Below are 13,845 nucleotides of genomic sequence, written 5' to 3'. Positions count from 1 at the left end.
TTTCTCCATTGCAACCCCACTGCCACACAGAGAGAGACGGGGCGTCTTTGAATATTTCTTCATCACACCAACAGCAGGAAGCTAAAGTGAAAATAATCTGCAGATTTATACACGTTCTTTCTATTCACGTCCTGTTATTCCATTTTGTTCTGCCTTTTCACTCTTTAATCGATCTGTCTGAGATGGTTTCTAGTTTCTACACTGTGAATCATTTATCCTTTTATGAATCCTGATATATAAAACCATATATTTCATAAACTGTACTCTAAAAGGATGTTTAGAATAGATATGTCATGTAAAGAAACAAGTGTGAGAGAGACTGGAAGAGCTTTTCATTCAGTTGAGCTTTCTCTAGTGAAGTTACTGTAACCTTCAGTCTGTATATTTTCATTTCCTCTGCTTCTGTATTCATAAAGCATATATATGCATACAGTACATCCCTCAAATTACATGGGTGAAGTTCGAGGTGCAGTTGTCCTCCATCCATTTGTGTGTAGAAAGTTAAAAAACTGTATATAGTCTTTTTGGCAGTAGTATTTAAATTCTGTATTTTTCTTATTTTATTGTGTGTCGTGCTTTTGTCCTGTTATTAATTTCTTCAAATATATCACTCAACTGCTGCTGTAACAGGTGAATTTCCCCGGTGAGGGATCAATAAAGTTAAATCTTATCTTATCTACACATCAAATTTAAACTCAAACTCATCTTTTGAGTCACACCAATGGTTTTATTGTTCCTTACAAATAATTAAAGCTGCCATTAAATCATTTTGTGCAAAGTGTAAATAAAGCCTGTTAACTTTCATCATGTAACAGACAGTTACAGTTTTAATTGTTCTATTATATGTATTTTTTACTTTTGACATTACCAATATAATTCAGCTGCTGTAAATATACATTTTTCTTTTATATGTTTGACAGTGAATTTAAAAAAAATAAGCTCATTATCCTCAGAAAAGTAGGCCTTTATGTTCATGGATCTTTTATTAACATGTGCATGAAGAGTACGTTTAAGTAGTAAGTAAGTGTAAGAAAGAATAAAATACCCTGAGCTGGATAATATCTTGAATATTAGAGTTTTTACCAAAAATACCACTCAGAATACTGACCACAGTAGGTTACCTACTCTTATAATAGGATTATCTTTCCATTGGTGACAACTACAAGTGCCCTACTAACCAGTTGCAGTTTTAAAGATCCAGACAGGAGCAGCTGATGAGAAGCATCAGGCCATTACGTTTCGTGGACATCCAATCAGCTACACCTGAGCTGATGTTTAAACAATAGAGGAGAGGCTGCAGCGCCCCCCTGTGGCCAACCAGTGTCATCTTTTAAGACAGGAATCAGATTCTTTCTTCCAAAATAAATGTGTTTTGGCTGCTGAACTGTGTCAAGATATTATTCAGGGTGAAACAAAATAAAACAATATTTTCACTCTGCAGAATGTTATTAATGCAGAAAAACACGTTATATTATTTTATTAGGCTAATATCTTTTCTTAATGTTGCAGTGTCTCTGAGATATGTGGTTGTTTTCTAGGCTACTTTATTTTTAGTGTTTTATTCGTATTTAAATAATAAATATAAGGGTATCTGAGTTATTTATATATTTTCATTTTCATTTAGCCTACAAATGGGACCTGGGCTACATAAAATCCTACCTACAAACATCTGTCTGAAACTCCCAGCTGTCATTCAGCCTGTTGTAGTTTGTGATGGAGCAGGCCTGATCCAGCAGCCTATAACAGACCTGCATGTGTCCACCTATAGCTCGGTGCTGTGTGCCCACTGCGGCGGGCTGACAATGACTTGAATGCTGATTATTGTGAAGATCGACAAAGGACACAAGCAAAGGAGGAGATGAACCGCTTCCTGAGAGCTGGGGAGAATGGAGGGCTGCTGACGGACTGCAGGGAGCTGTCACCCAACCACACCGCCTCCTCCTCCACCTCCACCTCCACCTCTTCCTCCTCCTCCACCGCCTCCTCCATCTCCATCACCTCCTCCTCCTCCTCCTCCAGCGCCGCTGGCTCAGCCGACAGACACGCGGCCCTGCCCTCGCTCCAGACCCGGGGACCTGTCGGCGGTGGCGGCGGCGGCGGCAGCGGCGGGTCGGAGCCGAGGAGATCCGCGCTGAAACGCAGCCGAGCCGGCCGGGAGGGACGAGAGGAACCGGAGGCGGCGGATCGCTCAGCGGCTGCCGCGGCTGCGGTGCGCGGCGGCGGCGAGTTGTGCGTCGGGGTCGGTAAGCAGCAGCATCAGCAGCAGCAGCATCAGCAGCAGAGTAGGGAGGCTCAAGGACGCAGCGTCGGTGGAGACGGTCTGGAGATGATTTCAGCGGTCAGCAGAGACGCGGACGGCTGCGGCGGTGGCGGCAACAACAACAACGGCGTCTCCGAAGTGACCACGGCCTCTCCTGCGAGCTGCGCCAAAGGCAAGGAGGAGAGGAAGGGGAAGAATGTGATCCGGGGCTGGAAGAGGGAGAGAGACAGGGAGAGGGACAGGGACAGGGACGCCGCCGCTCCTCCTGCTCCTCCAGTCCGGACGAGGAAGGAGAAGCCCGGTGATGGCTCGTCTCCTCCTCCCTCCGTCTTCCTCCCATCGTCCGCCCTGCCCGAGCATCATCTGTGCCGCGACGGCCCCGGACACTGCCACTGCGCCGCGCCGGACTCCAGGATCACGGGAGATAACAGCGGCGCCAACAACGTAAACAATAACAATAATTGTGGGAGTAACGGCGGCGGCGCTGCCAACAAAAGCGCGCTGGATTGTGGAGTTAAAAGCGGCGGCGGCGCTATTGTTGTCAGGCGGCAGCATGACGACACGCCGGCGGCCAAGAAACACAGGGGAGCCGAGAAGGTAAGCAGCTTTTATTGTCTGGAGGCCAATAATAAAACACAGCAACATACAAAAAAAACTATTGCTTCACACCTGCAGCTGCTTCACCCATCAGTGTTCTCAGGGGGGGATTCTGTCATGTAAAGGGAAAAGGAGAGAAATGAAATATTTTGATATTCAGAGCACACACAGTCAGCCAGATGCAGGTGTGAAGGCCACAAAGAAGCCCGTGCAGCAGCAGACACACAGCAGGGATGTTTAAATGGATGGATGGAGGGATGACCGCCTGCCTGCCACATGATATTTATTTCCTATTGTTGTTGCCCAGCTGGTGTCATTGTTCCCAGCCTCACTGTCTGTCTGCTGATATTTTGCCATGCTGATGTACAGAGATGAGATTTGTGTGTGTGTGTGTGTGTGTGTATGTCTTTTTTCTTTTGGAGGGGAGATGAAGAGAAGAGGAGGAGGAGGAGGAGGGAGGCAGCAGTAGCAGCAGCAGTGTCCTCCATCTCCATCCTCCTCCTCCTCCTCCTCCTCCTCCTCCTCCTTTTGGTACCATTTAATCCAGTCCTCCTTGTTTTTACTGGTGATTACAGACAACTATTTACATGTTCAGTTCCTCAACAAAGGTGAGAGGGGATAAGAACGAACCTCTTTATAAGTCCTGTAAAAAAAAATAAAATAATGTTGTTGCATATTCACAGGCTTTGTTGGCTCAACACCCATTATGTCAAAATTAATCAGGTGTTAGAGCCAAAATCTTTGTAAGTAAGACATAAATACTGCGGGGCTGACAGGTTGGACCGCTGAGCTTTTAACGAGCCGCTCTGAGGTCCATTTTCTAGTCGTTTAAGTGCAGAACAGGGACGTTGCCAGTTGTGAAATCATTTTTTGGGCTTAAATAAGTCATCCGCAGGAGAGACAAAGATGGAGGGAGATGGAGGGATGGGTGGAGAGGTGAAGTGGGGAAAGAGATGTTTGATAGAGAGGGAGGAATTGGACGTGACAGCAGAGGACACAGGCTGAAAGAGTCTGACAGACACAGGAGAGAAAAAAGAAACAGATGGAGGATGTCTAGAAGGAGTTCTTTTTTTTTTTTTGTGGATGCAGGATTAGACGAGGCAGGAAAAGCCGAAGCGTCCTCCCTGCTGCTGGCAGATGCTGCTGACAGGAGGAACGCTGGCCTGCCCCGGCTGCTTTGTTTATTTGTTGATCTGAAGGATTCCCATTCGGCGGCGAAACACACACTCACAAACACACACACATATACTCACCCTGAGCTCTTTGGTGACTGTAATTCATTCCCTGTCAGCAGTAATCTGGGCTCCACCGTAGAGTTTTAGAGTCCCGTGATGGTTGTAGTGGAGCTCCGGAAGCTTTTACACCCTAAAACAATAAAAACTGAGATTTATTTTGACATTCAAATGTAAGGATTTAAAGATAAGTGCCTGAACGTGAGCACAAACAGTGTTGACAGTGAGACGCTTACCTGCGTCTGCAGGGATGGTTTTGAACCTTACTATTCAGATATCTTCGTTTTTTCCGTCGTGTATCAAAAACCGTGAAGAGCTCTGACTTTTCATGAATGACTTTGGTCTGCTTTTCCTGCGTAACAGAAAGGAGACATTCAGCGAGAAGATTGGCTATTTCTACAAAGCTATTATATTATTCTTAATGCCCTTCACTGGGTCAGATTCAGTAAATTAAAAAAATATTTGTGATAGAGTGCTGAGATGAATAGACCCTCTTCATGGCAGACATTTTGACTTTGTCAAAGCAGGAAAACCTCAGGTGAAATTTACAACATTAGTGATGGCTGCACTGCATTTGACTGAGGTAGTTCCTACGCATACTCTCATTGACTGGGACATTCAATAGAAAGGATCCTTTGTTAATGTTATTTGTTACACCTGTGCTTCTCCGTTCTTTGACAAGTCAAAATGTCTGCCATGAAAAGGGTCTATTGAGGGGTCTCACAACCTGAGGAGAGAAGCTGCTCTGTAGTCTGGCGGCACAGTGCAGCACCTCGTCGTATTACAGTAAATAATCTTACATATCATACATTACCACATCAAACTATGACGCGTTACTGTCCCCTGCAGCATTAGTTTTGGACGTGAAGGGCCCTGCAGTCAAGTTAGCAATAATACATACTCTGCAAGGACTGGTTAGACTTTCAAAATATTTTCGCACATCATGAGTGACATATGGCATTTGAACATTGTACAACGGTAGTGGTTTGGTTAGGTTTCAGGCAACAAAACCACGTGGTGAGGTTTAGGAAAAGATCATACTCTGGGTTAAAATAACTAGGTTCAGTCATGTCACACACGTCAACTCACAGTACTTATGTAACATAACTTAAAAACAAATCAGTCTGGACTCCTGGTCAAACACGGAACCCAAACTGCAGTCTCTGGGGGGAAAGTGCAGTGCGTGACCCATCCGACCACCCTGACTCCCCTCTGACTTGGCCCTTTCTCGCTCTAGAGCCCTGCTGCACTGGATGGGCGCTTGAAGAAGTGAGGGCCACTGACCAGGCTGCTGTATTTGACGCCTTGGGAGTGTGAACGGGCTGTTAGATTACATGATATCTTGAATAGGACAGACTACTATCTTCTCCAGACAAATACAAGCATAAATCATTTATTCAGACATATAAAACAGACCTACCGTTACATCAGCTCTCTGGCAGGAGCATCTTGTGCTCATATGAGTAATAATTTCTGTCTGTCAGTGTGATGTTGTTATGGCATGGTTAAACATGGGTCGGAGGATCTCTGCTGGATGTTTGGCTTGGCAAATGAAATCATCAGAGCTTGCGAATAAGTATGTAGCATTTTTAATGATGAACAGCAGCAGAAAGAAGCGGATGAAATGCTGAGAAAAGCCTTGGGCTGAAACGTTTGCTTCTGCTGCTGTGCATCATTAAAACTCTGAGATGGCTTATTTGCAAGTGCTGATTACTTCATTTGCTAATTTTGTGATTTTGGGATCGCCACCTTTTAAACTCTTAAGACATTTAGTTCAGCACACCAGTTCTTTTGTTTGAGCTGGGTGGTTGAGACGTACAAAGTGTCCTTTGGACCAGGAATCAGCGTTGGTGTCTTTTATCCATGACCACCATCTTTAATCTTTAAACCACTAAACAAACCTTTTGGAAGGCACTGACAGTTTTGTTTGGGGGCTTGTTGGACCAAAATGTGCCTGTATGAAAAAGTAAAAAGCACTAAAGTAATGATAAATGCAATTAAATATAATAAATAACAAGACATTAATGATGGACCTTAAAGGGGCTCTGTGGAGCTTCTGTGTGTCGTTAGTTTATTTAGCGGACATCATTTCTTAACTACTGTTAGCTCTCTGGGCATCCTTTGGACTGTCGTGGTAAATCTGACCTGAGTCCTTCATAAAGAAATCCAAAGGCTTGTACAGGCAACTGAGAGAGACGGGGATGGTCTTAGTTTGCACGGCACATTACAATCCGCTTGCATATGGCCAATAAAGAGTGAATAATACATGTAAATTGCTGCAAATTGTTACACAGAGCCCCTTTAACGTAATGCATCCATTCCTAACGTTATTAGTTTCACCCAACAAGAAAAAATGTTTGCAGAGGTTTGTTGTGAACAGGAAAGGCTGAAATGACATTTGCTTTGGAAAGGAGTCTTTTAAGTGAACTGGATGATCGATGATTGACAGTTCTCTCCTTCGCCCAAACATTAACTCATGAATCCTTCCTCCACCTGATTGGTTGAATGCACCGCTCGCTACGCTGTCATCATGGTCTTTGCTTCTGAATTTTAAACAGCTAAAAGTCCAACGGCCGAAACATCACATTTCTTTTCATTCCTTAAATCCAATCCAGACCGCTGTCCACCTGCTCAGACACGTTCATATCAGCACTCATCTTCCTTCCACGCTGTGGTTCGGCTTTCAAAATACTGTAAATATCTCATTTGGCTCCTCAGTGTGAGGCTGGATGTGCTTAATTATTCTTGAATCAAACACTTTAATTGCTGTTTCCATTTTTATGGTTTTAATGCGGTCGGAAGATTGAACTGAATCAACTCAAATCACGAGAAGACTGTGAGATTTTATGATGCATTTAATTTAAATTGAATCAGAATTGGATTAAGTAGTTACACCCCTGCTGACAGGAACAACTGTGGTAGAACTGAATGGAATAGCTGTATAAAGCCAAGATATATGAACACACAAAGCTTAGAAATAACATTCTGTTTAAAGAAGATTACTACTCATAACCATATATTAAATATATTTCATAGAGAAGGCAGAGATCCTTCTGTGCTCAGTTTAAACCTGATACCTTACAGTGTATCTACTCAGAAGGCGTTTAAGCCCCATCTTTCAGTCTGTCTCATGTGCGTCTGATGGAGCAGATACACTTCTATTATAATCAATACTGCTGTCTACACAGGCTGTGTCATGGCTCACGTTTCACTTGTGCTAAATACACATGAACCCAAAGTGTGTTATTATGCTTCGAGTCTATTTTCTTCCATTAATTTCTCCATAATTATGGAAATTGTGTGGTGGTGGCAGAATGTGGTTGACATAATACTTTGCTTAAACTCACTGTATGTCGATGGAGTCACTGTACTATTGTAAGAGTCTGTGGCACTGTGTGGCCGTACAGTTGTTCTTTGAGCTAAATGATAACATCAGCATGCTGTTAACATAAATGAGAGCAACTTAAACGAGGACTTACCCCTTGTGCCATGCCCCGCCCCCTTTTGGGTGAAAACAGCCCCTCTAACTTGACCGGCAGTAAATGCAAATTCTGGCTTCTACCTTATGGATTTTTAGCTATTAGGTGCCCAAATCTGACGGCCAGACAGGCAATCAATCATGTTATGTTGTAGTCAATCTACGATCAGCGACATTGTAGAGAAATAAATAAAGAAATAGGGGTTGATGAGTGTCCTTTCAGTCCCAGTCTCCATCAAAGTTGACGAACCTGGCACACACAACTACCTTATTGAATGGCCAGGTATTTTTTGCTGCCATCTATCATCTTTTCCGTCATTGAGACACTTTATTTTGCTGTTTTATAATCTGTCCAGTGTGACTTGATTGTAAAATTATTATATTAGAGTCGCTGTCTCTGTTTTGACAGCCGTTTGTGCTTAATTACGCGGCCGTTTAATACGAGCTGAGACAAGGTCAAAACAGGTCAGTTTTTGCTCCACTTCCAAAGTTTCTTTTTGCTGGTTACACGGTTCATTATTAGAAGGTAGGTCAACTCGATTTATGTCTTATTAACATTAAAAGACCCTCTCTTCCTGGTGGTCTGTGGAGTAGACAGTCTGGTAAACCAAACTCCATTCTAAAAGTAGGCGTTTTATGGTCACAGTACAAACTATAGTCACAACTAAAATGTTTTGCATGTTTGCATGCTAACACTTGCTAATTGGCTCTAGACACAAAGTACAGCTGATGGGAATGTCATTTGTTTTATTAGGTATATGAACCAAAAGAAGGGTTGGGAACCCGACCGAATCACACTTGTACTCTTGAGTACCAATTCACAATAAATTAAACAACGCCAAATTTACCTCATAGTGCATCTTTAGAGTATAGAAAGGAAGAGAAAGAGTGAGACGTCACACCGAAACAAGTCACAGTAAGTCGGGCAACGCCTGCTGCAATATTGATAGAACTAGTTTGATAGATGTTCCACAGCTGCTTTCCACTGGCTTGATTGACGTTATGTTAGCATTTTTATAGCATTAGGCAAAACTCAGCTATTGGCTGCGTCCAAAATTCCTAACCAAGTTCAGTATACTAAAAAAAGTATGCAAGACTTTTTTACTATGTCTGAAACTGCCAGACCGTGCAAATACCATAGTATGCAAGCACTGCAATAGTGACGACAACAGCAATATAACAGACGATGCTGCTGCTGCTGCTTCTACTTTGGATATGGCTGAAGAGACGCCATAACAGTTTGTTATACCGATATTGGCATCTTATATTTTACAATTGATATTACATTTTTGTTATTACAGAGAGAGTAAAGTACCGAAAAAAGATACCCGTCCCTCAAAGTATATGTCAAATAAAGATTTTGACTTGATGATGTCGCTGGATGAAAAATCAGAGGATCAAGTCATTATCATTTATCCTCTGGCAACCATGAATGTCTGAATCAACTGTCTTTGCAATCCAGCCAGCGGTTGTTTGAGATATTTCAGTCTGGATGAAATTGGAGGACTGACAGACCAAAATAGCCATTTCTGGAGCCGTTCTGCTATCAGGGCCAAACCTACACACAAAAAGCGTCACATGTAAAAATCCTAAAAAAACGGCTGAAATAATCAAGCTCCCATTTAAAATCAAATCCAGCTGTGCTGACAGAAATAAAAGCAGTTCTGCGGCTGCTGAAGCTCCGGCTGTCATCTGCATGACAATAAGATGCACTTGAGTTTGTCTGTGAATGACAGCGGCTGCTCTGCTCTCACTTTCTGTCTGTCAGTGTGGATCCCTGCAGGCTGGATCAAGCTGAGACAACAAACACACTCTGCTCCTGTTGGATTTTATTGGTTTATCTTGAATTCTGATCACCCCGCAGTTTACGTTAACATGCCTGTCAATATCCGGTTATTCCTCATGACGCTTGAGCGGTTTTATTTTCTTGTATGGTAACATCACATCCTGTTTACTGTAACCACGGAGCTGAGATGCGAAGCCATCGTCCCGTTTCCAGGTGGGTTTTAACAGGTTTGCAGAGGCTCGGTTTCCAATGGCGACGTTGACAGTGTTTGGTTTATTCAGGGAGAGTTGTGATCAGGGTGTGATGTTGCATGTAAACAGCTGATCCCGAGTGAGCGAGCAGGCAAGCATCAGGACGGAGGGTTATCAGGGGAGGCGCCTTCAGGGAAACACACAAGAAGGATCAGGCTTGTGAATAAAAAGTGTTCCAGCAGCAGTCCAGATGTTGTGATTCATCTCACCAGAATCTCACAGTTAAATCAGATTCATCACAAAGGAAATGTTCTTAAATTTTGTATTTTCAACCTAACTACTATTATTGCATGGCCCAATAAATCTGGATTCGATTAAATGAATCCAAATGCAATACAGATCATTATAAGGCTATGAGGCTATAAAATGTTGTTAATGCCCCCACTTTGTCCAGGGGAGAAAAACAAAACAGTAACACTGTTAAATAAGTTTTATTGGTGCGATTGGGATAATAAACAAACCATAATGACAGAGTCACAATATGTCACAATGTGCTTTCTTTTATCAAACTGTTAAGTTCAGTGGTAAAAAAACACTCATAGTAATTATATCCAAAATGGACAAATTTGTTTTTGTGCCTAAAGGAGACAGACCATTATGTCTTCTTTGTAACAAGGCAGTGGCATTGCCAAAGGCAAACAGTTTCCGGCAGCACTTTGACACCAAACATGGAGCCAAGAATGCTAACTTTAACCACCAAGGAAAGCAACAATTAAAGGCAGCCTGCAATATGTTCGCAATATGTTCGCAAGTGTTAACAGCAAAAAGGTGATGAAGCTTGTGGTGAGAGAACTGGCTTGGTTTGACCGGTCCACATCCCTGACAGCTCAGCATTGCATTATCAAGAATCTCTGCGTGGCAAGATCCTAATGCTGGAAAACATAATGACACGGTGAACTTCATTCAGGCATGGAGCTTGAACGTACGTCTGTTCCGGGTGTTTATACGCCTGTCAGTCTGTCTGTGGACGGATTTTGATGATAACTTTACAGTTGTGTAGTCGGGATAGATGAAGGCTGAGTTCAAAGATGCGGTCTCTAATGTAAGAATGGATGCAAGATTGTCTCTACTTTATTAATGTGACTGCTTGACCTTCAGATGGAGCCTCATTAGAGTTTTTTCAGTGGATACTTTCAACAGAGATTTTCATTTTGCCACTTCAAGTATTTTGCTCTGAAACCATCAGCCTGTAAATGATGAAACTGCAGAGCAGCTGTGCAGGTTTAATGCACCTTGCTCATGTTCACATCATTACACTTGCAATGTGTTAATGATGCTAAAGAGAAAGAGAAATGTGTTAATGATGCCTCTCAACTCAACATGGATTATTACAGTGTGACAAAAGCAGAGATGTTGTGAAAATAGAAGGGTTTGCTGTGTTTTTAACTTAAAACATTCTTTATTTTAATTTCATTATATGCTATTAGCACTAAACAAACCAATTTTATGAGCAAAACAAAATGAAATCATAAGTTTTATGTTTATTAGTAGCTGTGTAATTTCTGACTTCTACTGACAGGAGTTAATAGAGGACCGTCCTATTTATTTAGCACATTATCATCAGACAAAGGTCACCGGTGCTCAGCAGGATTCAAACCCACGTCACATCCAATCTGCACCTGAGGCTGATAATCATCAGCACTTTGATGTTGTTTTCAAAGAAATATTGGCTGGAGCGAACTGCAGTCAGACAGCTTGGCCAGACAGTTATCTAAGAGCCAGCCAGTCAGACGTCTTTTCCAAAAACACTGAACCCGTTTTTCTAAAGACACAAAATGTCTGACGCATAACTCTGGATGTTGAATTCCTAACACGGACAAACCACCGGGGATCTGACTCATGTCCTCTGAGGTGGCACATCTGACATGTGCAGAGACTTAAAAACATTTACAGCTGTTAAACTGTGAGTCATGTCCACAATTTTACAGGGAGTGAGCATTGATTTTAAAAGGTTTGTACCTCTCTGTGTAAGACAATGACAAATCTCTACATCCAGAGCAGTCAAGCTGGGTTTAGACAGACAGCACTGAATGAAAAAGGGTAGCTGCCTGACTCACTGCAGGGTTAGGGCGTACTGTAACTTTTTGCTGTAATTCAGTGTGTTGTCATCAGAAAACTTGATGTAGAGCTTACAGTGATGTAAATATGTGATTATACCAGAGGAGAACACTGATATTTACAGTCCAGTACCAACAATTATGATCTTACTCTCTGCTACAATACATTTACAACCTTAGAATTGACAGTATACTAAGTCTGAATGCATTGCTTCTGTATCCAACATTTTATGATGGGTATTTCATCAGATGTGCAGAAGCAACATCAGATTACACACTCCAGTGAGAAGCATCTTTTTGCAGTCCAACTCATAAATGGGCAAAGAGGTGTGTTCAGGGTCACACCCATCCATTATTCACCTTTTTCCATCCTTGAAGACACATTTCTGATGTTTGAGTTTGTTGGGAAACATGTTTTGTTCCCTCCCTTGTGCTGGAGAGGAAAATCATCGATTTAAAGCTTAGTATAAAATGAGGCTTTAATTTCTGTGCTACAGTACAGAGTGATGCTGGTGGGAGAGATCCGCTTTGGTCTCTTCTGTCGTCTCCACTCGGCTGTGATTGACAGGAGATTATTGGTTGAAAACATGGAAATCAGACAGGAAGAGGGCAAAAAGTAGCCCCCCTGGTGAATTTGAGAAAAAAGCTGAAGCTTCAGAAGTTTTTCAAAATGAGTGGGTGACCTTGAAAGTCCTTTCCTTTGCTTTAACACCTAACTTCATCAGTATGCCTCAGCTCGTCTCACCATCCTGAGGAAAACTTTGTGATGGAGATATGCAGGTGTAAAAGAAAGTGTTTTTTATTCTTCTAGTCCTGAACAAATTCAGGTTTTACCCACAATACATGCTGATTTTAATTCAGTGAATTTCACACAACCTTTGGAGTCAGTGAAAACGTCTGATGTCAAGATCCAGTGTAACCAGTGCTAAATTGATTAGTTCCACAATAAATATGTGATCAATCATCTGCATCATCAGAGCTAGGTGATAGAGACTAAAATGCCAATATTCGCTCAATACATTGACACTTTGATTACTGTAACTCCAGTTGACTTGATAATTAAACAGAAGCTTATATACAAGAGAAGAAAAACAAGTGTATGTCGTGTAAATGGCTCGACTGACATTTGTTTTTTGTTGTTGTTTTTTTTACATAGTTCCCTACTCGAGGCATAGAAGTGTGTTTTCAGAGCATTACAACAGCTCATGTGGAGGCTGCTGGACTGAGAGTCCATTAGGTATCAAAGTATCAATGCCAACCAGTGTGAAAGGGCTTCATGGTACGACGGTACGCCCACGCGCTCCGCTCTGCAGGCTGGCAGGTTTTTCTCTGCATTCATTCAGCGCAGCCTCCACTGCTGAGGGAAACACTAAGATAAAGGAAATACATCATCAGCATCTGTCATTACATTCGAAGAATCACCTCGTATCCCCTTCTTTCTTGCCTTTCATATTTTATTTAAGTGCAGATTTCCTAACATAGTGGTCCTTTTACACACAGGGGGGCTCTAGTTCTTCTGCTCAGGGAGCGAGTGTCTCATCTAAAATCAGATTGAAGATTCTTTCATCTGAATCAATCAGTACAGTGGAAAATGAATATGGATTAAATTAATGGGAAAATTTTGTCCAAGTCGAAAATATTTTGGAGTTGTGATTAAACGCTGTCGCTTTGGAAGATCATGCATTGTAAAAGTGTTCACAGTAGAGGATTTTGTGTATACATTTCTTTGTCTCAGGTTTGTTTGGAGATTGTGTTTAGCATCACAGTGGGCTACAATCATCCCTGTCTGTTCAGGGTGTAGATTCACCACATAAAGTGCAAAACATTATGTTTATCTGAAACTAAAAATGTTATCCCTGCCCGCTTTATCCAATCAGGACAGAGAGCTCCATAAAGAGGCGGTCCTGTGGTTCTGATGTTTTGCATCTCTGGCGATTATCACTGCTTGTTCGTGTGGTGACGTAGAGAAGAGGGAGGGGACTGCTAACTGCAACACAGATAGGAAGTTAGCGAAAACAACGACGCCTACAGCAGCTTTGAATAGGTTCTAGGTCAACATCGCACGTGTTCATTATCAACATGTCGTAATTTTGTAATGAATGTGTCCTCATTATGTTGATAGATAAAATAATCTGGGAGGCATTATGTTTCCTTCAGAATGTTTTTGCTTTTGCAGATTAGTTG

The 13,845-nt window shown here is 42.2% G+C and overlaps 1 protein-coding gene across 1 annotated transcript in view; it reads left to right on the top strand.

Annotated features, from left to right (window-relative positions):
* Positions 1 to 1,858: 1,858 nt before the first annotated feature.
* znf608 (zinc finger protein 608) overlaps positions 1,859 to 13,845 on the top strand; it is a 46,838-nt gene continuing 34,851 nt past the window's right edge. The window contains exon 1 of the mRNA XM_073465706.1: positions 1,859 to 2,857. Coding sequence (XP_073321807.1) covers positions 1,859 to 2,857 — 999 coding nt within the window. The remainder of the gene's footprint in view (positions 2,858 to 13,845) is intronic.

This window comes from Pagrus major, chromosome 5 (genome assembly GCF_040436345.1).
Source record: "Pagrus major chromosome 5, Pma_NU_1.0".
NCBI classification, from domain to species: Eukaryota; Metazoa; Chordata; class Actinopteri; order Spariformes; family Sparidae; genus Pagrus; species Pagrus major.
This window is presented reverse-complemented; position numbering and strand designations above follow the sequence as displayed.